Source organism: Symphalangus syndactylus, chromosome 17 (genome assembly GCF_028878055.3).
Source record: "Symphalangus syndactylus isolate Jambi chromosome 17, NHGRI_mSymSyn1-v2.1_pri, whole genome shotgun sequence".
Lineage (NCBI taxonomy): Eukaryota > Metazoa > Chordata > Mammalia > Primates > Hylobatidae > Symphalangus > Symphalangus syndactylus.
In genome coordinates this window covers 22,918,625-22,944,221 of record NC_072439.2, presented here as the reverse complement: position 1 = coordinate 22,944,221, position 25,597 = coordinate 22,918,625, and the positions used below count along the sequence as shown (strand labels likewise).

The 25,597-nt window shown below is 48.1% G+C and overlaps 1 protein-coding gene across 7 annotated transcripts; it reads right to left on the bottom strand.

Moving 5' to 3' along the window:
* Positions 1-254: 254 nt before the first annotated feature.
* On the bottom strand, positions 255-23,715 carry FBXO27 (F-box protein 27). Of its 7 annotated transcripts, none has more exons than XM_063621207.1 (7): positions 23,692-23,715; positions 22,870-23,259; positions 22,106-22,217; positions 21,926-22,021; positions 17,479-17,614; positions 6,072-6,232; positions 255-2,828 (listed from the first exon to the last, which is right to left on the bottom strand). In XM_063621207.1, exons 2-7 carry the CDS (start codon positions 23,231-23,233, stop codon positions 2,669-2,671), a joined length of 1,029 nt encoding a protein of 342 aa, XP_063477277.1. In that variant the 5' UTR covers positions 23,234-23,259; positions 23,692-23,715; the 3' UTR covers positions 255-2,668. The 7 variants fall into 7 exon arrangements, with proteins under 7 accessions (XP_063477277.1, XP_055106542.2, XP_055106541.2 ...); XM_055250567.2 differs by lacking the exon at positions 23,692-23,715 and adding an exon at positions 23,509-23,661 and having other exon boundaries at positions 22,106-22,214; XM_055250566.2 differs by lacking the exon at positions 23,692-23,715 and adding an exon at positions 23,509-23,657.
* Between the last annotated feature and the right edge of the window lie 1,882 nt (positions 23,716-25,597).

Here is a 25,597-nt window from a genome sequence, read left to right as displayed (position 1 = left end):
AAAAAAGAAAGTTTTGTTTATTTAAATATAAATGGGGTCTCACTATGTTGCCCAGGCTGGACTTGAACTCCTGGGCTCAAGTGATCCTTCTGCCTCAGCCTTTCGAGTAGCTGGGATTACAAGCATGTGCTAATGTAACCGGCTCTGTTTTTGCCTTTTTGTTACGAAATCAGTATGTCTCATTCGGTCATTATAACTTTAGATTTTTTTTCCATTTTTACGGAGGTAAAATTCATACAATATATAAATCACTATTTTAGTCATTTAAAACTGTATATAATTCAGTGTTTTTTGGTACATTCACAATGTTGTACAACCATCACCACCATCCGGTTCCCAAATCACCCCAAACAAACCATGTACCTGTGAGCAGTCACTCTCCATCCTTCCTCTTCCTCCCTGGCAACTGCTAATCTATTTCCTGTCTCAACAGATTTTCCTATTCTGGGCAATTCATATAAATGGATTCATACAATATGTGGCCTTCTTTCATTTAGCATGTTTTCAAGGTTCATCCATATTGCAGCATATATCAGTATTTCATTCCTTTTTTGTATGTTTGTTTTGAGACACAGTCTCGCTCCATCACCCAGGCTGGAGTACAGAGGGGTGATCCTGGCTCACCACAACCTTCACCTCCCGAGTTCAAGCAATTCTCCTGCCTCAGCCTTCAGAGTAGCTGGGATTACAGGCGCCTGCCACCACGTCTAGCTAATTTTTTGTATTTTTAGTAGAGACGGGGTTTCACCATATTGTCCAGGCTGGTCTCAAACTCCTGACCTCAAGTGATCTGCCCTCCTTGGCCTCCTAAAATGTTGGGATTACAGGTGTGAGCCTCCACGCCCAGCCTATTCCTTTTTATGATGGAATAATTTCCCATTGTATGGATGGACCACTTTTGGTTTATCCATTCATCAGTTGAAGGACATTTGGTTGTTTCCACTCTTTGTCTCTATGAATAATGCAGTTATGAACATTTGTGTACAATATTTTATTCGAAAACTTGTTTTAAATCCTCTTGGGTATATATGTAGGAGTAGAATTGCTGTGTCATACAGTAGAATTCTATGTTTAGCTTTTAGAAGAAATGACAAACGGCTTTCTAAAGCAGCTGCGCCATTTTATATGCCCATCAGCAATGTGTGAGGGTTGTAATTTCTCCATATCATCACCAACACTTGTTGTTTTCTTCTTTTTTTCTTTTTGCTCATATTCATCCTACTGGGTAGGAAGTGGTATTTCACTGTGGCTTTGACCTGCATTTCCCTAAGGATTAATGCTGTTGAACATCTTTTCATGCACTTACTGAACACTGGTATATCTTCTTTGGAAAAATACCTATTCAAGTCCTTTGCCCATTTGAAAACTGAGTTGCTTATCTTTTATTGTTGAGTTGTAAGAGTTCTTTATATATTTTGGATACTACACCCTTATCAGATATATAATTTGCAAAACATTCTTTCCCAGTCTGTGGGTTGTCTTTTTGTTATTTTGTTGTGTCCTTTGATGCACAAAGTTGTGGTTTTTTTTTTGTTGTTGTTTGTTTGTTTTTGAGACAGAGTCTCACTCTGTCCCCCAAGCTGGAGTGCAGTGGCGTGATCTCGGCTCACTGCAACCTGCGCCCCCTGGGTTCAAGTGATTCTCAGGCCTCAGCCTCCCGAGTAGCTGGGAGTATAGGTGGCCACCACCACTCCTGGCTAATTTTTATATTTTTAGTAGAGGCAGGGTTTCACCATGTTGGCCAGGCTGGTCTCGAACTCCTGGGCTCAAGTGATCCTCCTGCTTCAGCCTCCCTAAGTGCTGGGATTAGAGGTGTGAGCCACTGCACCCAGCCTAAAAGTTTAAAATTTTGATGAGGTCAAATTTACTTTTTTTTTTTTCTATTGTTGCTTGTGCTTTTAGTGTTATCTAAAAATCAATTACCAAATCAAGGTCATAAAGATGTATCCCTGTATTCTTCTAAGAATGTTATAGTTTTAGCTCTTAGTGTTTGAGGCACTTTGATTTAATTTCTGTATATGGTGTGAGATAGGGGCCCAGTTGCACTCCTTTGGATGTGGTTATCCAGCACCATTTGGTGAAAATGATTCTTTCCCCCACTGAATGGTCTTGGTACCGTTGTCGAAAATCAATTGATCATCGATGTATGAGTTTATTTCTGGACTCTCGATTCTATTCCATTGATTTACGTCTCTCCTTATGAGGTAGGAGGTGGGACTTAACTCCAGAGGCAGGGCTCGGACACTGGACCAAATTGAGGACTAGCTGAAACAGGGCTGGGGTGGAATGAGCTTTCCATAAGACATGCCGATCAGTGCGCCATGTCAGTTTACCATTGGCATCGCAACACCAGGGAGTTATTCCATGGCATTGACTTGACCCAAAAGTTATTACCCATTCCCTAGAAATTTTTGCACAAATCGCCCCTTAATCTGCATGTGTTAAAAGTAGATATAAATGACTGCAAAACTGCCCTGAGCTGCTAGTCTCTGCCCACAGCCCTGCTGTGCAGGAGTAGTCAGAGTTGGAACAGGGCTGGAGCTGTAACACTGCCCCTTCAATAAAGCTGTTTTCTTCTACCATTGGCTTGGCCTTGAATTCTTTCCTGGGCAAAGCCAAGAACCTCATGGGCTAAGTCTCACTTTGGGGCTCACTTGTCCAACATCACTTATGCCGGGACCACAGTGTTCTGATTACTGTAGCTTTGTAGTAAGTTTTGAAACTGGAAAGTGTGAATCCTCCAAGTTTGTTCTTCTTTTTCAAGATTGTTTTGGCTATTTGGAACCTCTTGCAATTCCATTTGAATTTTGCGATCAGCTTGTCCATTTCTGCAAAAAAAAAAAAAAAAAAAGGCTTTTAAATTTTGATAGGTGGCGGGGCACAGTGGCTCACGCCAGTAATTCCAGCACTTTGGGAGGCTGAGGCGGGTGGACCACCGGAGGTCAGGACTTTGAGACCACCCTGGGCAACATGGTGAAACGCCGTCTCTACTAAAAATACAAAAAATTAGCTGGGCATGGTGTCACCCGCCTGTAATCCCAGCTACCTGGAAGGTGGAGGCATGAGAGTTGCTTGAACCTGGGAGGCGGAGGTTGCAGTGAGCTGAGACTGTGCCACTGGACTCCAACCTGGGCAACGGAGCAAAACTCTCTCTCTCAAAAAAATTTTTTTTTGATAGGCATTGCAACTGAATCTGTAGATCAATTTAGGGAGTATTGTCATCTTAAAAATATAAAGTCTTCCAGTTGATGAACATGGGGTATCTATTTATTTAGCTCCTATTTAATTTCTTTCAGTAATGTTGTAGTTTTCAGTATATAGAATTGTTTTCTTAATTTCATTTTGATTGGCGTTGCTAGTGTATTGAAATACAACTAATTTTCTTTTCTTATTTTTTGCAGAGATCGGAGGGGGGGGTCTCCCTTGGTTGCCCTGGCTGGTCTTGAACTCTTGGCCTCAAGCAATCCTCCCACCTCGCCTCCCAAAGTGTTGAGAATTATAGGCATAAGCCACTATGCTGAGCCCTGATTTTCTTTTTTTTTTTTTTTTTTTTTTTGAGACGGAGTCTCGCTCTGTCATCCCAGGCTGGAGTACAGTGACGCAATCTCAGCTCACTGCAAGTTCCACCTCCCGGGTTCACGTCATTCACCTGCCTCAGCTTTCCGAGTAGCTGGTACTACAGGTGCCCACCACCATGCCCGGCTAATTTTTTGTATTTTTTTTTTTTTAGTAAAGATGTGGTTTACCATGTTAGCCAGGATGGTCTTGATCTCCTGACCTCGTGATCCGCCTACCTTGGCCTCCCAAAGTGCTGGGATTACAGGCATGAGCCACCGTGCCCGGCCGAGCCCTGATTTTCAATATTGATTTGTATCCCCAAAATGTCCTGAATTTATTAACTTTTTTTTTTTTTTGAGACAGTTTCGCTCTTGTTGCTCAGGCTGGAGTGTGATGGCGCGATCTTTGCTTACCGCAACCTCAGCCTCCCGGGTTCAAGCAATTCTCCTGCCTCAGCCTTCTGAGTAGCTGGGATTACAGGCATGGGCCACCACGTCCGACTCATTTTGTATTTTTAATAGAGATAGGGTTTCTCCATGTTGACCAGGCTGGTCTCAAACTCCCGACCTCAGGAGATCCACCCACCTCGGCCTCCCAAAGTGTTGGGATTACAGGCGTGAGCCACCGTGCTCAACCTCATTTTCAAATTCTCATCTAAATGTTTCATCCAGAAGGGTTGGATACAAAAGGGATGGAAGCATTTCACAGAAGAAACATTTTTATACAAGTTGACTAGAAAGACACATCACGTCCAGGAATTGGTCAGGATGAAATTCTAAATTTTCTTCTTCTTTTTTTTTTGTTATCAGCTTACATATCAAGAACAGAGGGGGTGGGGCACGATGGCTTATGCCTGTAATCCCAGTACTTTGGGAGGCCAAGGAGGCCGGATCACCTGAGGTTGGGAGTTTGAGACCAGCCTGGCCAACATAGTGAAACCCTGACTCTACTAAAAAAATACAAAAATTAGCCAGATGTGGAGGTGCGGGCCTGTAGTCCTTGGTACTTGGGAGGCTGAGGCAGGACAATTGCTTGAACCTGGGAGGTAGAGGTTGCAGTGAGTCAAGATGGCGCTACTGCACTCCAGCCTGGGCAACAGAGTGAGACCCTGTCTCAAAACAAACGAACAAACAAACAAAAAAACAGAAATCCTAAATTTTCAAAATGGTTTTCTACAACCTCTTTCCCGATCATCATCCAACGAACTTCCTGCAAAATCTCAATCCCTTTCTGGGGACCACTGCATCAGTAATCAAACTGCCTTCCTAAGGTGTGTGTTGTAGCAGGAGAGAAGTGGGGAAGTAGAGTCAGGCTACAGGCCACAGTTGCAACTTGCAACTAATCCAGAAAGTTGAGCACAAGGCAACAGAAATGAGGCGTCTCCCAAGTGTCCAGAAGCAGTCAGAGGGGTCACAGTTCCTGAGAGGTACCCTCCTTGAACTTACAGCTTTTGGCAGGAATCACAGGTTAGAAATACATTCGATGGCCAGGCGCAGTGGCTCATGCCTGCAATCCCAGCACTTTGGGAGGCCGAGGCAGGAGGATCACCTGAGGTCAGGAGTTCGGGACCAGCCTGGCCAACATGGTGAAGCCCTGTCTCTACGAAAAATACAAAAATTAGCCAGGCATGGTGGCGTATGCCTGTAATCCCAGCTACTCGGGAGGCTGAGGCAGGAGAATTGCTTGAACCCAGGAGGTGGAGGTTGCAGTGAGCTGAGATCACACCACTGCACTCCAGCCTGGGTGACAGGAGACTCCGTCTAAAAAACACATTAAAAAAAAATAATAAAAAGAAAGAAATATAGAGCCAAGAAGCCAGTTGATTGTAGATGGTTTCCTCAAAGAAGCCCTTTCCCTGGCCGTGCGCGGTGGCTCATGTCTGTAATCCCAGCACTTTGGGAGGCCAAGGCAGGTGGATCACGAGGTCAGGAGATGGAGACCATCCTGGCTAATACGGTGAAACCCCGTCTCTACTAAAAATACAAAAAATTAGCCGGGCGTGGTGGCGGGTGCCTGTAGTTCCAGCTACTCAGGAGGCTGAGGCAGGAGAATGGCGTGAACCCGGGAGGCGGAGCTTGCAGTGAGCTGAGATAGCACTACTGCACTCCAGCCTGGGTGAGACAGTGAGACTCCGTCTCAAAAAAAAAAAAAGAAGCCCTTTCCTGTAGGCATTTTTATGTGATCCATATGGTCCAGCCAGCATTCATGATGTTTTCAGTTTAGGTCCCATAGAGGGTGTCCTAAGTCTGCAATGGTCTCATAGTCGAAGTCCTGTTCCTGGAATGTGTGCCCGTTTTTAATTTAGCACAGCACATGCTGAGACTGAAACAGCACAGAGCAGACAGCAGTATCAGGTTTTGGCTTACAGTCAGGTCCAGGCCATTAGGATCTGTGAATTCAGGAAGCCACAAGTCAGTGGCTGTTCTTTGGCAGCAGCAAAGCCAAGATGCTACAGGCTAGAAGGTTCCGTTTCAAGTACAAGTGATAAACAAGGCTTTCCTAAGCCCTTTTACTTTGTCAATCTTAGAGCTGGAATTGGTGCACTCAAAAACAAGCACGGGCTGGACGCAGTGGTTCGTGCCTGTAATCCCAGCACTATGGGAGGCTGAGGCGGGAGGATTGCTTGAGCACAGGAGTTCAAGACCAGCCCAGGCAACATAGTGAAACTGTGTCTCTACAAAAAAAAAAGAAAAAAAAATTAAAATTAACTGGGCGTGGAGGTGGGCACCTGTAGTCCCAGTTACTTAGGAGGCTGAGGTAGGAGGATTGCTTGAGCCCAGGAGGTCAAGGCTGCAGTGAGCCATGACTGCATCATTGTACTCCAGCTTGGGTAACAGAGTGAGACCTTGTCCAAAAAATGAAAAACAAACAAACAAACAAAAGTGCATACCTTCAAGAAAAAGAGAAGACAACCACGGACTGGGAGAAGGGATTTGCAGAAGACATATCTGATAAAGGACTATTATTCAAAATGTACAAAGAACTCTTAAAACTCATCAATAAGGATGGTGTGTGCCTGTAATCCCAACTACTTGGGAGGCTGAGGGAAGAGAATCACTTGAACCTGAAGATGGAGTTTGCAGTGAGCCGAGATCACGCCATTGCACTCCAGCTTGGGCAACAGAGCAAGACTCTGTCTCAAAAAAAAAAAAAAAAGGTTGGGGGCTGTGGCTCACACCTGTAATCCCAGCACACTGGGAAGCCAAGGTGGGTGGATTGCTTGAGCCCAGGAGTTTGAGACCAGCCTGGGCAACAAAGCAAGACCTCATCTTAAAAAAAAAAGTATTAGCCAGGTGTGGTGGCACGTGCCTGTAGTCCCAGCTACTTGGGAGGCTGAGGCAGGAGGCTCGCTTGAGTCCAGGAATTTTAGGCTGCAGTGAGCCATGGTCTGATCATGATACTGCACTTCAGCCTGGGAAACAGAGCGAGGCCCTGTCTCTAAAAGTGATCTATCAAGCCATGAAAAGACCTGGAGGAACCTTAACTACATATCACTAAGTAAGAGACCAATTAGATAAGGATACATACTGTATGATTCCATCAATATGACATTCTGGAAAAGGCAAAACTATGGAGTCAATATAAAAATCAGTGGTCGGCCAGGCGAGGTGGCTTACGCCTATAATCCCAGCACTTTGGGAGGCTGAGGCGTGTAGATCGTTTGAGGTCAGGAGTTCAAGAACAGCCTGGCCACATGGTAAAACTCCATCTCAACTAAAAATACAAAAAAAATTAGCCAGACGTGGTAGCGGGCACCTGTAATCCCAGCTACTCGGGAGGCTGAGGTGGGAGTATCTCTTGGACCCGGGAGGTGGAGGCTGCAGTGAGCCAAGATCATGCCACTGCACTCCAGCCTGGGTGACAGCGTAAGACTCCGTCTCAAAACGAAAACAAAACAAACAAAAAGACCAGTGGTCATCCAGGGTTGAGGGAGGGAGGAGTGAATTGGTAGAGCACAGAGGACTTTTAGGGCAGTGAAACTAGTCTGTGTGATACCACAATGGTAGATGTCATTACACATTTGTCCAAATCCAGAGAATGCACAACACCAAGTGTGACCCTAATGCAAACTATGGATTTTGGGTGATAAGGATGTGTCAACATAGGTTCATTGATTATAACATGTACCACTCTGGTGGGGGATGTTGATAGCAGGAAGGGGGTGTGTGTGTGTGCGTAGGGGCTGGGGGAACAGGGAATATAAGAGAACTCTGTAGTTTCTGCTCAATTTTGCTGTGAACCTAAAACTGCTCTAAAAATAAAGTCTAGGCTGGGCCCAGTGGCTCACGCCTGTAATCCTAGCACTTTGGGAGGCTGAGGTGGGAAGATAACTTGAACTCAGGAGTTCGAGACCAGCCTGGGCAACATAGTGAGACCTTGTCTCTAATTTGAAAAAAAAAACCAAAAACCAAAAAAACAAAAATTAGCTGGGTGTGGTGGCACATGCACCTGTAATTCCAACTACTCAAGAGGCTGAGGTGGGAGGATTGCTTGAGTCTAGGAGGTCAAGGATGCAGTGAGATGAGATTGCACTGTTGTACTCCAGCCTGGGCAACAGAGTGAGACCGTCTCAAAAAAAAAAAAAGTATATTAAATAAATGAAACTTTTTCAGACATACAAAAAAATATGCACACCAGGCTGCCTCATCAGCTGCCTTTAAGGGTCCAGCATTTGATTTTAACAAGGACTTATTAGCAAAATAGAAAGTGTTTTTTAAAACTCTAAAAGTAGCTGGGTGTGGTGGCATGTGCCTGTAGTCCTAACTACTCAGGAGGCTGAAGCAGGAGGATCATTTGAGCCCAGGAAGTCGAGGCTGCAGTGAGCCATGATCGCGCCACTGCACTCCAGCCTGGGTGAGAGTGTGAGATCCTGTCTCAAAAAATAATTTTTTGTTTTAAAGTGAAACTCCAAAAGTTTATTTCCATCCAGAGATTGCGTCGCTCTTTTTACTGCTTCTTACTTTCTCCAAAGGCTCCAGTAAGCCAAAATCATGGCAGGAATCATCATTGACAGAGACTGTACTTGTTCTGTTTCCAATACTCACAGAATTTAAATTCCAATCCTCCCATTGTTGGCAAAAAGCAAGGGATTTGTTTTATACACACACAATGATTTTTGCAGCTTTCCCTAATCCAGATGATCCTCACAGTGTATAGTGCAAGCATAAACATTTTACATTGATTTAAAAAATCATACATTTAGGCCGGGTGTGGTAGCTCATGCCTGTAATCCCAGCACTTTGGGAGGCCGAGGAGGGTGGATCACCTGAGGTCAGGAGTTTGAGACCAGCGCAGCCAACATAGTGAAACCCTGTCTTGACTAAAAATACGAAAAATTATCTGGGCATGGTGGTGTGTTCCTGTAATGCCACTTACTCAGGAGGCTGAGAATCACCTGAACCTGGGAGGTGGAGGTTACAGTGACCTGAGATTGAGCCACTGCACTCCAGCTTGGGCAACAGCGAGACTGTCTCAAAAAAAACAAAACAAAACAAAACAAACAAACAAACATACATCCATCTAGATGAAACAGTCACAAAATACAAGGAGCTTTTCAAATTTCTCCCTTTTTTTTTTCTCATTGCAAACCTACTCAAATGTCTATCAATATATTCAACACTTAATAGTTGGAATAGAAGGCAGGGTTGCTGCAACCTGTAGGCTGAAGAAATGGGTAGAATCTACAGTCAGTCTTTGGTATCCATGGGATTGGTTCCAGAAACTCCCACGGATCCCAAAATCCACAGATACTCAAGTCCTTATATAAAATGCAGTGATATTTGCATATAACCTCCACACATCCTCCCATATACTTTGTTTACTAATTTTTTTTTTTGTGATGGAGTTTTGCTCTTGATGCTAAGGCTGGAGTGCAATGGTGCAATCTCGCTCGCTGCAACCTCCACCTCCCGGGTTCAAGTGATCCTCCTGCCTCAGCCTCCCAAGTAACTGGGCTTACGGGCACCCGCCACCATGCCCAGCTAATTTTTTGTATTTTTAGTAGAGATGGGGTTTCACCATGTTGGCCAAAACTTACACACATAAACACAGACTTTGCATGGTACCGTTTGCAGTTGAGACAAATGTAAATCAATGCAAAGATGCAGTGTGAAATCATAATTGCACAAAATTAACTGAAGTAATACTGTACTACTGTAATAATTTCATAGCCACCTCCTGTTGTTATTGCAGTGAGCGGAAGTGTTGTATCAGCTTAAACACCATGTGATACTAATCATCTCCAAGGAGTTCGTTTCTCCAATAAATTGCATAGCGCAGTAAACAGTGATATCTTCCGGTTCTCGTTCATTGTTCATCTTGTTGAGTGCAATATCGTAAACCCTGAATAACACCACGGGACCCATACAAAGGGCCACTGGTGAAACTAAAAGTGCTCCCAAGAAGTAGACAAGTCATGACATTATAAGAGAGTTGATTTGCTTGATATGTACCATAGATTGAGGTCTGCAGCTGCAGTTGCCTGACATTTCAAGATGAATTCAGCATTGAGGAGCATTGTAAAAAAAAAAGAAAATGAAATTCCTGAAGTGGTCACAGTTATGCTGGCAGGCAGGAAATCCTTGCACTTTTTGTGAAATACCTTTTTATCTCATACTGAAAATGCAAAGCCAGGTGTGATGGCTCATGCCTGGAATCCCAGCAGTTTGGGAGGCTGAGGTGGGTGGATCACTTGAGGCCAGGAGTTTGAGAACAGCTGGCCAATGTGGCGAAACCCTGTCTCTACCAAAAATACAAAAATTAACTGGGCATGGTGGTGGGTGCCTGTAATCCCAGCTACTTGGGAGGCTGAGACACAAGAATCACTTGAACCCAGGAGACGGAGGTTGCAGTGAGCCCAGATCATGCCACTGCACTCTAGCCTGGGTGATAGAGCAAGACTCTATCACAAAAAAAAAAAAAAAAAAAGAAAGAAAATGCAGTTTTTCTGTGGGTGCAGAATTGCTGTAAGAAAGGCATACCTGCCGGGCACAGTGGCTCACGCCTGTAATCCCAGCACTTTGGGAGGCCAAGGTGGGCGGATCACGAGGTCAGGAGATCGAGACCATCCTGGCTAACATGGTGAAACCCCGTCTCTACTAAAAATACAAAAAAATTAGCTGGGCATGGTGGCGGGCACCTATAGTCCCAGCTACTCGGGTGGCTGAGGCAGGAGAATAGCATGAACCCAGGAGGCAGAGCTTGCAGTGAGCCGAGATTGCACCATTGCACTCCAGCCTGGGCAACAGAGTGAGACTCTGTCTCAAAAAAAAAAAAAAAAAAAGAAAGACATACCTATAGACTCTAATATAATTCTAGAAAAGTGTAGCCATTATATGACAACTTAAAGCTAAAGGAAGGTGAAGGACATAAATCTGGAGAGTTTAATGCCAGCAAAGGATGGTTTGATAATTTTAAAGAGTTTGGCTGAAAAAAAATCAAGGTAACAGGAGAGGCGGCTTCTACCGACCAAAAGGCAGCAGATGGGTTCTCAGGTGCCAATGAGAAAATCATTTGAGGAGAAAAGTTATCTGCCTAAAGAGGGTTTTTTGTTTGTTTGTTTTTGAGACAGAGCCTTGCTCTGTTGCCCAGGCTGGAGTGCGGTGGCCATCTCAGCTCACTGCAACCTCTGCCTCCTGGGTTCAAGCGATTCTACTGCCTCAGCCTCCTGAGTAGCTGGGATTACAGGTACACACCACCATACCCAGCTAATTTTTTGTATTTTTAGTAGAGATGGGATTTCACCATGTTGGCCAGGCTGATCTCAAACTCCTGACCTCAAGCGATTCTCCCCACTTGGCCTCCCAAAGTGCTGGGATTACAGGCAGGAGCCACACCTCGCCTGGTCATGAAGAGGTTTGTAATGCAGACTAAAGTGCCCTATTCTGGAAAAAATGCCTGAAAGGACATTTATTAGTCAGGAAGAGAAGCGAGCAGTTAAGGCAGGTAGGAATAGGCTGACTCTACTGTTGCGTGCAAATGGTGTCAGATTTATGATGAGGCTGCCCTTACATAGAAAACTGCTAACCTCCAAGCCTTGAAAGATAAGGCTGCCAGTCTTTCAGTTGTACAACAAGGAGGCCTGGACAACGAGAACCCTTCTTCTGGATTGGTTCCACCGACGCTTTGTCCTTGAAGTTAGGAAGTACCTTGCCAGTAAGTTACTTTGATATTAGACAATGTCCCTGGCCACCAAGAACCCCAAGAATGCAACAATGAAGGTGCCGAAGTGGTCTCATTGCCCCCAAACACAGCATCTCTGATTCAGCCTCTAGATCAGGGGGTCATAAGGACCTTTAAGGCTCATTACACACTGTGGAAAGGACTGTCAACACTATGGAAGAAAAGCCTGACGTAGAGAACGTTAGAAAAGTCTGGAAGGATGACACCACTGAAGAGGCCATCCTTGTTAGAGAAAGGCTACAAATGCCATTGAGCCAAAATAATAAATTCCTGCAGGAGAAAACTGTGTCTATATGTTGTATATGACCTCACAGGATTTATAACAGAGCCAATCAAGGAAATAATTAAAGAGATTGTGGATATGGCAAAAAAAAAAAAAAGGTAGGGGGTTAAGGGTTTCAAGCTATGGATCTTGGGGAAATTCAAGAGCTAATAGATACCACACCAGAGGAATTACCAGAAGATTATTTTTTTCCCCCCTGAGATGGAGTCTCACTCTGTCACCCAGGCTGGAGTGCGGTAGCAAAATCTCGGCTCACTGCAACCTCCACCTCCCGGGTTCAAGCGATTCTCCTGCCTCAGCCTCCTGAGTAGCAGGGATTACAGGCGCCCGCCACCACGCTTAGCTAATTTTTGTAGTTTTAGAGACGGGGTTTCGCCATGTTGGCCAGGCTGGTCTCGAACTCCTGACCTCAGGTGATCCACTCCCCCCGCCAAAGTGCTGGGATTACAGACGTGAGCCACCGTGCCTGGCCAGAAGATGTTAACTGAAGATGTTTTTGACTTCTTTCACAACATGGACCCCTCTGTGATACACGAACTGACACTAAAGCAAACCGTGGAAGAAGTTTTGGTGCCATATAGAAACATTTTTAGAGAAATGAAAAAGCAAAAAGTCAGACAGAAACTATGATGTATTTCTGTAAAGTACCTGCCTGTCCTGCCTCCCCCTCCACCTCCATCTCCTCATCCACTTTTGCCACCTCTGAGACAGCAAGACCAGCCCTCCTCTTCCTCCTCCTCGTCAGCCTACTCATTGTGAAGATGACGAGGACGAAGACTTTTCTGATGACCACCTCCACTTACTGAATAGTAAATGGACTTTCTCTTCCTTATAATTTGCTTAACATTTTCTTTTCTTTAGTTTACTTTATTGTAAGAATACAGTATATAATATAATAACATACAAAATATGTGTTAATTGACCATTTATGTTATCAGTGAGGCTTCTGGTCAGCAGTAGGCTATTAGTAGTTAACTTTTGGGGGAATCGAAAGTTATACTCAGATTTTTTTTTTTTGAGATGGAGTCTTGCCGTGTTGCCCAGGCTGGAGTGCAGTGGCGCGATCTCGGCTTACTGCAACCTCTGCCTCCTGGGTTCAAGCAATTCTCCTGCCTCAGCCTCCGGAGTAGCTGGGATTACAGTTACCTGCCACCACGCCCAGCTAATTTTTGTATTTTTAGTAGAGACGGGGTTTCACCATGTTGGCCAGGCTGGTCTTGAACTCCTGACATTGTGATCCACACGCCTCAGCCTCCCAAAGTGCTGGGATTACAGGTGTGAGCCATCACATCCGGCTATCCTCAGATTTTTAACAGCAAGGAGGGTCAGCACCCCAACCGTCACGTTGTTCATGGCTCAACTGTATAATGTTTGCACATCACTTCATTCTCATGGATTCAACATAGTACTTGGCGTGGGGCAAATTCAAGTTTTTACTTTTTGGAACTTTGTGGAAGTTTTTATCCCCAAATATTTTCTACTCTTTTTTTTTTTTTTTTTGAGACAGGGTCTCACTCCGTCTCCTAGGCTGGAGTGCTGTGGTCTCAATATCCAGGGCTCCAGTGATCCTCCTACCTCAGCCTGTCAAGTAGCTGAGAATACAGGCACACACCCCCCAACATGCCCAGCAAATTTTTAAATTTTTTTGTAGAGATGGGTGTCTCTATGTTGCCTAGGCTGGTCTTGAACTCCTGGGCTTGAGCAATTCTCCTGCCTAGGCTTCCTACAGTGTTGGGATTATAGGCGTGCGCCACCACATCCAGTCTTTCCCGAATATTGTCTTTTGTTTGAGACAGAGTTTTGCCCTGTCACCCAGACTGGAGTGCAGTGGTGTGATCTTGGCTCACTGCAACCTCTGCCTCCCAGGTTCAAGTGATCCTCCCACCTCAGGCTCCTGAGTAGCTGGGACTACAGACGTGTGCTGCCATGCCTGGCTAATTTTTTTGTTTGTTTGTCTGTTTTTGAGACAAAGTCTCTGTCGCCCAGGCTGGAATTCAGTGGAGCGATCTTGGATCACTGCAACCTCTGCCTCCCGGGTTCAAGCGATTCTCCTGCCTCAGACTCCCAGCTAGCTGGGATTACAGGCGCCCGCTGCCACGCCTGGCTAATTTTTGCATTTTAATTTTATTTGTTTATTTTTTGAGACAGAGTCTTGCTCTTGTTGCCCTGGCTGGATAGCAATGGTGCGATCTTGGTTTATGGCAACCTCTGCCTCCCAGGTTCAAGCAATTCTCCTGCCTCAGCCTCCCAATTAGCTGGGATTACAGGTGCTCACCACCACGCCTGGCTAATTTTTTTTTTTTTTTGTATTTTTAGTAGAGACGGGGTTTCGCCATATTGGCCAGGCTGGTCTCGAACTCATGACCTCTGATGATGCATCTGGCTCAGCCTCCCAAAGTGCTGCGATTACAGGTGTGAGCCACCATGCCCAGCAATTTTTGTATTTTTAGTAGAGACGGGGTTTCACCATGTTGGCCATGCTGGTCTTGAACTCCTGACCTCAAGTGATCCGCCCACCTCGGCCTCCCAAAGTGCTGGGATTACAGGTGTGAGCCACCACGCCCGGCCTCAGCTGGTGTTTGCTTTCGTACAGTTTTCCCTCCTCAACTGGGACTGCTTATGATTCTCAACCAAGGCAGTAACACTGCATTTCTATTAAAAAGATCTGAAGCAGTTGTGGCAAAATAAGAAATTTATTACATATGATTGGCAGATACATGCTGCTGATATATTATTCTTACTGTTTGAAAAAAAGTCAAAATGAAAAATAATGTTGTTTTAATTTTAAATACCACACAATTACAGGTCCTTGAGGATCAGGGTTGGGCTCAGGGAATTACCTCGCTTTTCAGAGAAATCAGAGTGGGCAGAACCATCTCCAAATTCTTTTTTTTCTTTTGAGACAGAGTCTCGCTCTGTCACCCAGGCTGGAGTGCAGTGGTATGATCATGGCTCACTATAGCCTCAACCTGGGCACAAATGATCCTCCCACCTAAGCCTCCTAAGTAGCTTGGACTACAGGTGTGCACTACCTCACCTGGCTAACTTTTGTATTTTTTGTAGAGATGGGGGTCTTACTACATTGTCCAGGCTGGTCTTGAACTCTGGGGCTCAACTGATCCTCCTACCTTGGCCTCCCAAAGTGCAGGGATTACAGGTGTGAGCCACCCCGCCTGACCCAAACTTTTTTTTTTTTGAGATGGAGTCTCGCTGTGTTGCCCAGGCTGGAGTGCAGTGGCATGATCTTGGTTCACTGCAGCCTCTGCCTCCCGGGCTCAAGCAATTCTCCTGCCTCAGCCTCCCAAATAGCTGGAATTACAGGTGCACAACACCATGCCCGGCTAATTTTTTGGATTTTTAGTAGAGACGGGGTTTCACCATGTTGGCCAGGCTGGTCTTGAACTCCTGACCTCAGGTGATCCGCCTGCCTCGGCCTCCCAAAGTGCTGGGATTACAGACATGAGCCACTGTGCCCGGCCCAAACTTTTTTTTAACGTAGACTTTCAGCTGCATAACCTGGTCCCAGCCCTGTAGCTTGGAAGCCCCAGGAGGTGAGGTTCACACCCTTAGGGCTGGGACTCTCTGAGCCCTAAGGATGAGATTCTAAGTTCAGAGACGAGTTGAGGGCTTCCCTGAAGGGACCAAGGAAGTCTGGAGCTGGATCGGAGGGTTTTGGTTGGGAGGAGAAGAGACGGGAGGGCGAGAATTCTTCTCCAGGATGGGCGTTCTCCCATGCTCGCTTGTGGGTTTCCCCTCAGTAGAGTAGGGCCCCCCCAAAGCAGCAGCTGCAGTAGGTAGATAAGATGGAAGAAGCTTCTTCTGGTAGTTTCTAGAACCTGAAGACAGGGCCCGTCAGGGCCTTTGATTGGACCCAGGAATTCCCAGTATGCCAGGGAGGTACAAGTGCTTGGTTGGTTAATGAGGGGTCCCAGCCAATGGTCCCAGGCCCTGGAAGGCACAGTCAGGCTGTCTTGCAAGAAGGGTAGTCCTGGACTAGGACAGACGGACTCGCACGATCACACTGGAGTTGGTCACACGGGCTCCATAGTGGCCAGCCCAGAACTGTGTGTCCTGGCCCCGGTGTTCGAAAGACACAAAGCGGACGCCCATCTTGATGTTGGAGAACACATGGGTGACCTGTAGGCAGAGGAGGGGCTCAGCTCCATTGTGCCACAGCCTCCCCTCCAAAGCTGAGGTTGGGGCCTTCTGGCAGATGGTTATTTTCCAAGGATGGCTATAAAATCTCCCATTGGGCCACATGTTCTTCTAGAATCTTACAGAATCTTCCACTGCCTCATTAAAAAGTGGAATCTGGTCGGGTGCGGTATGGCTCATGCCTGTAATCCCAGCACTTTGGGAGGCCGAGGCAGGTGGCTCGCTTGAGGCCAGGAGTTTGAGACCAGTCTGGCCAACATGGTGAAACCCTGTCTCTACCAAAAATACAAAAAAAATTAGCTGGGCGTGGTGGCACGTGCCTGTAATCCCAGCTACTCGGGAGGCTGAGGCAGGAGAATCACTTGAACCTGGCAGGCGGAGGTTGCAGTGAGCAGAGATCATGCCACTACACTCCAGCCTGGATGATGGAGCGAGACTCTGCCTCAAAAAAAAAGAAGTAGAATCTAACTCACTTCCCCATGAATCAAGGTGGGTTTGCTTGTCACCGAGAATGTGGTGAAAATGATGCTCAGTGACTTTGGCCAAGTGACTTTTTAAGGCTAGGTCAGAAAAAGCAAGGCAGCTTCTACTGTTTCTCTAGAACCCTCCTCCCTGAGCAAACACATGAGCATTCTGACTGCCTAGGAGCCGCCATGCTGTGAGGAAGCCCAAAGGAGCCCAAGAAGAGAGATCCCATGGAGAAGCTCTGAGAGTACATGAAGAAAGAGATGTTTGGCCAGCCACCAACTGCTACACACACATCACCCACCACCCTGGCCTGCAGCTCCAGGCGTCATCAGAATGTCACTGTTTGAACGCTGAAAGACAGGAGCCAGAACCGGCCAGGTGAGCCCTCCTGAAATTACTGACTCATAGAAATCACGAGAAGTAGTCAAATGACTGTCATTGATTTTTTTTTTTTTTTAGACAGAGTCTCGCCCTGTCACCCAGGCTGGAGTGCAATGGCATGATCTTGGCTCACTGCAACTTCTGCCTCCCGGATTCAAATGATTGCCTGCCTCAGCTTCCCGAGTAGCTGGGATTACAGGCATGTGCCACCACGCCCAGCTAATTTTTGTATTTTTAGTAGAGATGGGGTTTCACCATGTTGGACAGGCTGGTCTTGAACTCCTAACCTTGTGATCCGCCTGCCTTGGCCTCCCAAAGTGCTGGGATTACAGGTGTGAGCCACTGCACCCAGCCAGACTGTCACTGATTTTAAGCCACTATGTTTTGGGGTGATTTATTTCACAGAAATAGGCCCCCAACATCCTTTCCCCAAACCCCCATAGGAGACTCACGTGAAGGCAGGCATTGTTGTTCCACTGTGGGATAGGATCAGGCACAGCAGAGAATTTATCTAGAACAGTCTGGTTGGCGTCTAGAAGTTGGACAAGGAGTCTGTACATACAGCCGCTGTCGTGTCGGGCTCCCCACCTGTGGGAGGAGGGAGGCCATGAAGTCTGGACCTGCCACCCCATCTCTTTGGGTGTCTGCCTACCTTGTCCTGCCTTGTCCAAATGCCCTTCCCGTGTGTGCAAATCCAGTTCCTCTAAAGGGACTCCTGGGAGGTGATCTCTGGACCCTTCGAATGTTGCGTCAGACAGGGGTGTCTTTGATGGGGACCCAGGTGGTACTGGATAATCTACCAATATGATTTAGGGCAGGGGCCAGCCACACTCATATAAATAGTCTCAGTGGGGAGTCTCCGGAAAGACCCACGATGTGACTTTCGGTGGGGGCTGGGAGTCGGGGAACATCAGTTGACCTGGAGGCTGAGATTAAACACGTGGGCAATCATCAATCCATCAGGCCTATGTGATGAACCCAAGAAACACTCTGGACACCGAGGCTCAAGTGAACTCCCTTGGTCAACAAAATTCCATGCATCTTGTCACACATCAGTGCCAGCATGGTAACATGTCCTGATGCCATGGGAGAAGGACAACAGAAGCTCTGTGTTTGATCTCTTCCCTGGATGATGCTCTATGCCCTCCTTTTCTTGGCTGATTTTAATCTGTATCTTTTCCCTGTAATAAGCCAGAAGTATGTAGTAGCTTTCTGTGAGTTCATCCAATGAATTATTGAATTGTGAAGGTGGTTTTGGAAGTCCTCCAAACTTATAGTTGGTAAAGATGTAGAGATGGGGTTTTGCCATGTGACCCAGGCTGGTCTTGAACTCCTGGACTCAGGTGATCCTCCTGCCTCCACCTCCCAAAGTGTTGGGATTATAGGCGTGAGCCACCATGCCCAGCCAGATTTTGTTTTTAATTATTACTCATCAAACTACATAACATATTTGTGTTGTTGTGACATATTGTGTCAGAAGTGAGGATGGTCTTAGGGATTCCATCCCCTAACTTTGTAGCGAGCTCTAAACTTCTCACAAATACTGATGCCTATCCAGGCGAGGTGGCTCACGCCTGTAATCCCAACACTTTGGGAGGCTGAGGTGGGTGGATCACTTGAGGTTAGGAGTTCGAGACCAGCCTGGCCAACATGGTGAAACCTTGTCTCTACTAAAAATACAAAAATTAGCCAGGCGTGGTGGCAGGTGCCTGTAATCCCAGCTATGAGGCAGGAGAATCGCTGGAACCCAGGAGGCAGAGGTTGTAGTGAGCTGAGATCACGCCATTGCACTCCAGCCTGGGCGATAGAGGGAGACCCTGTCTCAAAAACAAAAAACAAACAAATATTTGTGCCTGGCTCTCACCCTCAGACACTCAGATTTAATTGGTATGAATGGTGCCTGGGCATTTTATGTGTTAAAAGCTACCTTTATGATGTGCAGCAAAAGTTGGAAGCCACTGATTATCACAATCAAATAGTACCCCACTGATCAAAACAACACAAATATGTTACATAGTTTGATAAGTAATAATAAAAAATAAAATCTGGCCAGCCGTGGTGGCTTACACCTGTAATCCCAGCACTTTGGGAGGCAGAGGTGGAAGGATTGCTTGAATCCAGGAGTTCAAGATCAGCCAGGATGACATGGCAAAACCCCATCTCCACAGAAAATATGGCTGGGCGTGGTGGCTCACACCTGTAATCCCAGGACTTTGGGAGGCAGAGGCGGGCAGATCACCTGAGGTCAGGAGTTCGAGGCCGGCCTGGCCAACATGGAGAAACCCCGTCTCTACTAAAAATACAAAAATTAGCCAGGTGTGGTGGTACACACCTGCAATCCGAGCTACTGGGGAGGCTGAGGCAGGAGAATCACTTGAATCTAGGAGGCAGAGGTTACAGTGAGCTGAGATTGTGCCATTGCACTCCAGCCTGGGTGACAAGTGAAACTTTGTCTCAAAAAAACAAAAAATTCAAGAATTAGCCAGGCATGTGAAATTAACCAGTATGCACCTGTAGCCAGTTACTCAGGAGGCTGCGGTGGGAGGATTGCTTGAGGCCAGGTGGTGGAGACTGCAGTGAGCCGAGATGACGCCACTGCACTCCAGCCTGGGTGAAAGAGCAAGACTCTGTCTCCAAAAAAAAAAAAAAAATCTTATTGGAGATGTATCTCTTAATGAGATGGAGTTGGGGAATAGGGTTATGGTGCCTTGATTAAGAGTGAGGCCGGGCGCGGTGGCTCAAGCCTGTAATCCCAGCACTTTGGGAGGCCGAGGCGGGCGGATCACGAGGTCAGGAGATCGAGACCACGGTGAAACCCCGTCTCTACTAAAAATACAAAAAATTAGCCGGGCGCGGTGGCGGGCGCCTGTAGTCCCAGCTACTCAGGAGGCTGAGGCAGGAGAATGGCGTGAACCCGGGAGGCAGAGCTTGCAGTGAGCCGAGATTGCGCCACTGCACTCCAGCCTGGGCGACAGAGCGAGACTCCGTCTCAAAAAAAAAAAAAAAAAAAAAGAGTGAATTTGCTGGCCAGGCACAGTGGCTTATACCTGTAATCCCAGCACTTTAATAGGCCGAGGTGGGCAGATCACCTGAGGTCAGCAGTTCAAGACCAGCCTGGGCAACATGGTGAAACCCCATCTCTACTAAAAATACAAAAATTAGCCAGGTGTGGTGGTGCACACCTGTAATCCCAGCTACTCGGGAGGCTGAGGCAGGAGAATCACTTGAACCTGGGTGGCAGAGGTTGCAGTGAGCTGAGATTGCACCATTGCACTCTAGCCTGGGCCACCGAGTGAGACTCTGTCTCAAAAAAAAAAAAAAAACAACAACAAAAAAAGTGAATTTGCTAAGGCCCCAAATTTCCAATGGCCACTTTGCCTGGCCTTGCATCTGGGGACCACACCTTAGTGAGGGGCTTTTTTCCTATAAAACTAGAGAAGGGGGACACTGAGAAAGAGATTGGGGAAGGAGAATCATATGATACTTCCCACACAGATGTAACCTATAGCAGATTAATTGTGTAATAGGGGACTCATGGCTGTAGTGGACCTGGAATTTGGCTCCCATAAAACCATCTGGGTCATATACCCCCTGGAAAGTCTTCATGCACCCCAGTTTCAAGACCATCACTACAGAGAACAAGCTCTAGAGTCTGACTCTGGGCTTTATGCCAGGTTCTGCCAAGTCCAGGCTGTGTGACCAGACCAGGGCAAGTCATTTCCCCTTGCTTTCCTTTTTTTTTTTTTTTGATGGAGTCTCGCTCTGTTGCCCAGGCTGGAGTGCAGTGGCACCATCTCAGCTCACTGCAACCTCTACTTCCCAGGTTCAAGCGATTCTCCTGCCTCGGCCTCCTGAGTAGCTGGGACTACAGACACGTACCACCACGCCCAGCTAATTTTTTGTATTTTTAGTAGAGATGGGTTTTGCCATGTTGGCCAGGCTGGTCTCGAACTCCTGACCTCAAGAGATCTGCCCACCTCGGCCTCCCAGAGGCGTGAGCCACCGCGCCCAGCCTGCCATCTCCCCTCTCCCAACCTCTCAATTTCCTGTGAAGCTCTGAATGATCTGAGGGCTTGAAATACACTTTCCCACAGGATCAAGGTTCAAAAAAGGTGCTCACATAAAGTACTTGCTATGTGCTTGTCATATAATAATTGTCTTTGCAAGAGCCCTATCTTGTAAACAGCGGAAACAGAGGTATGCTGTGACTTGCCCAAGGCTACAAAGCCGCAGAGCTAGGGTTTGAATCTGGGACGTCTGGCTCCAGAACCTAAGCTCTTGGCCAACTATGCTGTTTTCTCCTCCTAAGGCAAGGAGCATCTCATTCATTCACAGACAAGACTGAGCTGGGCCAAAGGTCTCTGTACTGGATCTCATCTTCTGTTTTCCAATCCACATCCTTTTGGGCATGAGCAGAAGGTGTGTACTCTGCTAATTACTAGAACTGTGAGTGTGTTTGTCACTTCACCTCCCTGAACTTCAGTTTCTTTTATTTTTTCTGGGACTGAGTCTCACTCTGTCGTCCAGGCTGGAGTGCAGTGGTACAACCTCCGCTTCCTGGGTTCAAGTGATTCTCCTGCCTCAGCCTCCCAAGTATGTGGGACTACAGGTGCGCACTACCAGGCCCGGCTAATTTTTTTTTTTGTGTGTGTGTTTTTAGTAGAGACGAGGTTTTGCCATGCTGGCTGGGCTGGTCTTGAACTCCTGACCTCAAGTGATCTGCCTGCCTCGACCCCCCAAAGTGCTGAGATTATAGGTGTGAGCCACCATGGCCGGCCTCAACTTCAGATTTTTTATCTGTAAGGAGGGGTTAGGAAGCCTAAATTAAGTCACCCATAAAAAGGTCATGTCACATGCAGTCAGTGCTTAGCAAGGGGCTATTTTAATCGTCACACTCACCAGTCAGAGACACAAATCTCAATCCTGCCACTATCCAGCAGTTCTGGCCACAGACCCTCCTCCTCTAGGTCCAAGACCTGCTTCTTGTAACACCAGCTGGGAATGCAGGAGACAGGGTAATGAGAACAGGCAGGCCTTTCTCAACAAGGGGCCGGACCTTTGGATAGCAGGGGCATTCACCTGAATGAAGTCACGAAGCACGTCTGAGAAGGGGCCCCAGGTACGGCTGTCCTGTTTTCCTCCACCACCCAGCCGTCCCCACCGTGCTGCACCATCCACTTTCGAAGGCCTTCTGTGAAATAAAAAAGGCTTGTGCCCAAGTTCCAGTCGCCCGCCTGTTGGTTCCTAGTGAGACCCCGCCCCTAGCCCCTCCCACGTGCTCACAGTGCAGCTCACTCTCCTGACCCTTCCCACCGAGGCCCCGCCCCCTTCCCCTCCCACCGGCTCAGGGCAAAGCCCCGCTCCTCTGGCCCTTCTCACTGATGTGCAGCAAAGCCCTGATCCTCCAGCCCCTCTCTCTGGCTCCCAGAACTGCCCCACTCCCACCCCTCCCACAGGCAACCGGTGAAGCCCTGCCCAGCCAGCCCTGCGTGCCAATGCTGCCTCGTCCCTCCGACACCTCACACCTGCTCCCAATGCTGCCCCGCCCCTCCGGCACCTGCCCCCGCCTCCCAATGCTGCCCCGCCCCTCCGACTCCTCCCACCGGCTCCCAATACTGCCCCGCCCCTCCGACTCCTCCCACCGGCTCCCAATGCTGCCCCGCCCCTCCGACTCCTCCCACTGGCTCCCAATGCTGCCCCGCCCCTCCGACTCCTCCCACCGGTCCCACTGCGGCCCTGCCCCTGCGGCTCCTCGTAACGGTCCCAGTGCGGCCCCGCCCCTCCGGCCCCTCTACGGCTCCACTGTGGCCCGGCATCCTGGACTTCCTCTTCCGAGATCCCACCTTGGCCGCAGGGGTTGCGAATAAGGTTGCGTCCGATGGGTCTGCGCGCGCAGAAGCGGCCCAGGGGGCAAGGCCTGGCGTTACGGGCGGGAGACTGGCAGCTGCGGGCGAGGTGCAGCAGCGCGCGGCCGGTGGCGCCGTGGTCGCGGGCCAGGATCAGCAGCCACAGGGCCTGGCCGTCCACCAGGGCTCGCCAGCCCCGGCACACTTGGCGGCAGCGCCCGAGCAGCGTGCGCGGAGGGACGTGGCTCAGCACCACCAGAAGCAGCTCCGGGGGTAGTTGGCTCAGGTCCAGCGCCTCTTCGGGTTCCGGCTCCGGCGCGGGGACCCGGGCGGCCCGGCCCCTGGAGACCGAGGCGCCCATGGTTCCCCCGCCAGGCCCAGCTGTGGCTGCGGGAGAGGAAGGTTCAAGGCGTCAGGGACCAGCAGCCTCCGCGGCGCGCGGCCTCTGCCTACCCTGATTCTGTCAGCCGCACCCCTATCTTCACCATCCCTAGGCTCGGTCCCCAAGTTCCCATCCCCCAGCCCGTCCTTGATAGCCCTGATATCCCGGAGACCCCGCGGTCTGTGTGTATGCCCCGAATTGCATGCAATCAGCCCCCCTCGGCGGCCCCACCGACACCCCACCCCAAGTCCTACCCCGGGGCCCGGCGGCGCTCCTCGCTGGGATGCCCTAGCTGTGCCGCAAGCTCCCCACGCCCCTCTGCGTCCTTTTTACTCGCCGGCCCCTCCCCTCTTACTAGCCAGCTTCACCCACCCCTGCATCCTCCTTCTTCCTCGCCAGCCCCTCCCACCTACTCCCTCCCCCTCTCCAGACCCAACCTGCGTCCCGCGAGGGGGCCAGGTGCAGCCAGGAGCCAGAGTCTGCCGCTCACAGCCGGCCCCTTGAAATGTCCCTAATTCGTTAGTGGCAATGAGACGTCTGGCTCTGAGCAACCATTGTTTTTTTGGTCAGGCTTCTGAGTGGGAGGCCTCATATCCCTTAACGTGTTAAAAAATTTCCATCACCTTTGAGGTTGGGCATGGTTATCTTCATTTCACAGGAGAAAACAGGCTCCCGCTGCTAAAAATTAATGCTGCAACCAATAGTAACACCAGCCAACTTTTATGGACGGTTTTACTGCCAGCCAGGGTGGCAACCCCACGAAGTAGGTCCTGTTATGCCCTTTACTTCACAGGTGAAAAAACTGAGACTAGCAGAGGCCAAGTGACTTGTCTATGATCACCAGCTACTAGGGATTTGAATCCAGCCAGCCTAGCTCCGGAATTCCTCATTTTAACCTCTAGATCAGCTCTATCCAATACAAATACAATTGTGGCTGGGTGCGGTGACTGATGCCTGTAATCCCAGCACTTTGAGAGGCCAAGGCAGGCGGATCGCTTGAGGTCAGAAGTTCGAGACCAGCCTGGCCAACATGGTGAAACCCCGTCTCTACTAAAAACACAAAAATTAACTGGGCTTGGTAGCACGCGCCTGTAATCCCAGCTAATTTGGAGGCTCAGGCAGGAGAATAGCTTGAATCCGGGAGGGGGAGGTTGCAGTGAGCAGAGATTGCACCGCTGCACTCCAGCCTGTGCAAACGAGTGAGTGAGACTCCGTCTCAAAAAACAAACAGAAAAAAACAATTCTGAAAGGTGATCATGTGAATTGGTTCCTTCTTGTCATATCCAACTAAAACAAAGTTGAGAGGCCAGGGGGTAAAAACACTTAGGGCAGATACCATTGCTCCAAGAATGTGATTCTCTGCAAGCCTGGCTGTTAGAACTGCGTGTTGTAACCTGGAAGCAGTCTAACTGGTACTGAAAAAAACCTGCTGTGACTCTAAGACTAGTTTTTCCCTCTGCTGTCACTTACCAGTCAGAACTTGCCAGCTCCCCAAAACGTTGCTAGTGTCAATGAACTTTCTTGTAAAACAATACCTAACATTTCTGTTTCTTATAAAAACCTGTAACCTCTTTGTTCTTTGAAAGTACTGAAGACCACCTGGTCTGTGTGGATGCCTCGAATGTCAATTCTTGCTTCCCAAATAAAACATTTTATTATTTTTTGAGACAGAGTCTCGCTCTGTCGCCTAGGCTGGAGGGCAGTGATGCAATCTCATCTCACTGCAACCTCCGCCTCATGGGTTCAAGCGATTCTACCTCAGCCTCCCGAGTAGCTGGGATTACAGGCGCCCGCCGCCATGCCCAGCTAATTTTTGTAGTTTTAGTAAAGATGGGGTTTCACCATGTTGGCCCGGATGGTCTCAAACTCCTGACCTCAGGTGATCTGCCCGTCTTGCTGTTGCCCAGGCTGGTCTCGAACTCCTGAGCTCAAGTAGTCCTCTTGCCTCCACCTCCCGAAGTGCTGGGATTACAGGCATGAGCCACTGTGCCCACTAAAACTAATATATTAGTTTTAATGTAATGTGTAAGCAGTGGGAATCTTGTTGATAATGAGATACGATGACTCAAGTATTTGACTTTTTTAAACACTTTTTTCAGTTTGTCACCCAGGCTGGAGTGCAATGGCTTGATCTCGAACTCCTGACCTCAGGTGATCCTCCCGCCTCAGCCTCCCAAAGTGCTGGGATTACAGGCATGAACCACTGCACCTGGCCTGATTTTTTTTTTAAACAGTTAAAAGGTTTAAAAAGTTGAGTAGGTTGGCCAGGCACTGTGGCTCACGCCTGTAATCCCAGCAATTTTGGAGGCCGAGGCAGGCAGATCACTTGAGGTCAGGAGTTCG

Coding starts and splice junctions, on each gene's coding strand:
- FBXO27 (XM_063621207.1), bottom strand. CDS start 23,233: ATGGGCGCCTCGGTCTCCAGGGGCCGGGCCGCCCGGGTCCCCGCGCCG. Junction 22,022..22,105: donor TGCTTCGTGACTTCATTCAG/GTGAATGCCCCT, acceptor CTGCATTCCCAG/CTGGTGTTACAAGAAGCAGG. Junction 6,233..17,478: donor ACAACAATGCCTGCCTTCAC/GTGAGTCTCCTA, acceptor TTTTTTTTGTAG/AGACACAGTTTCACTATGTT.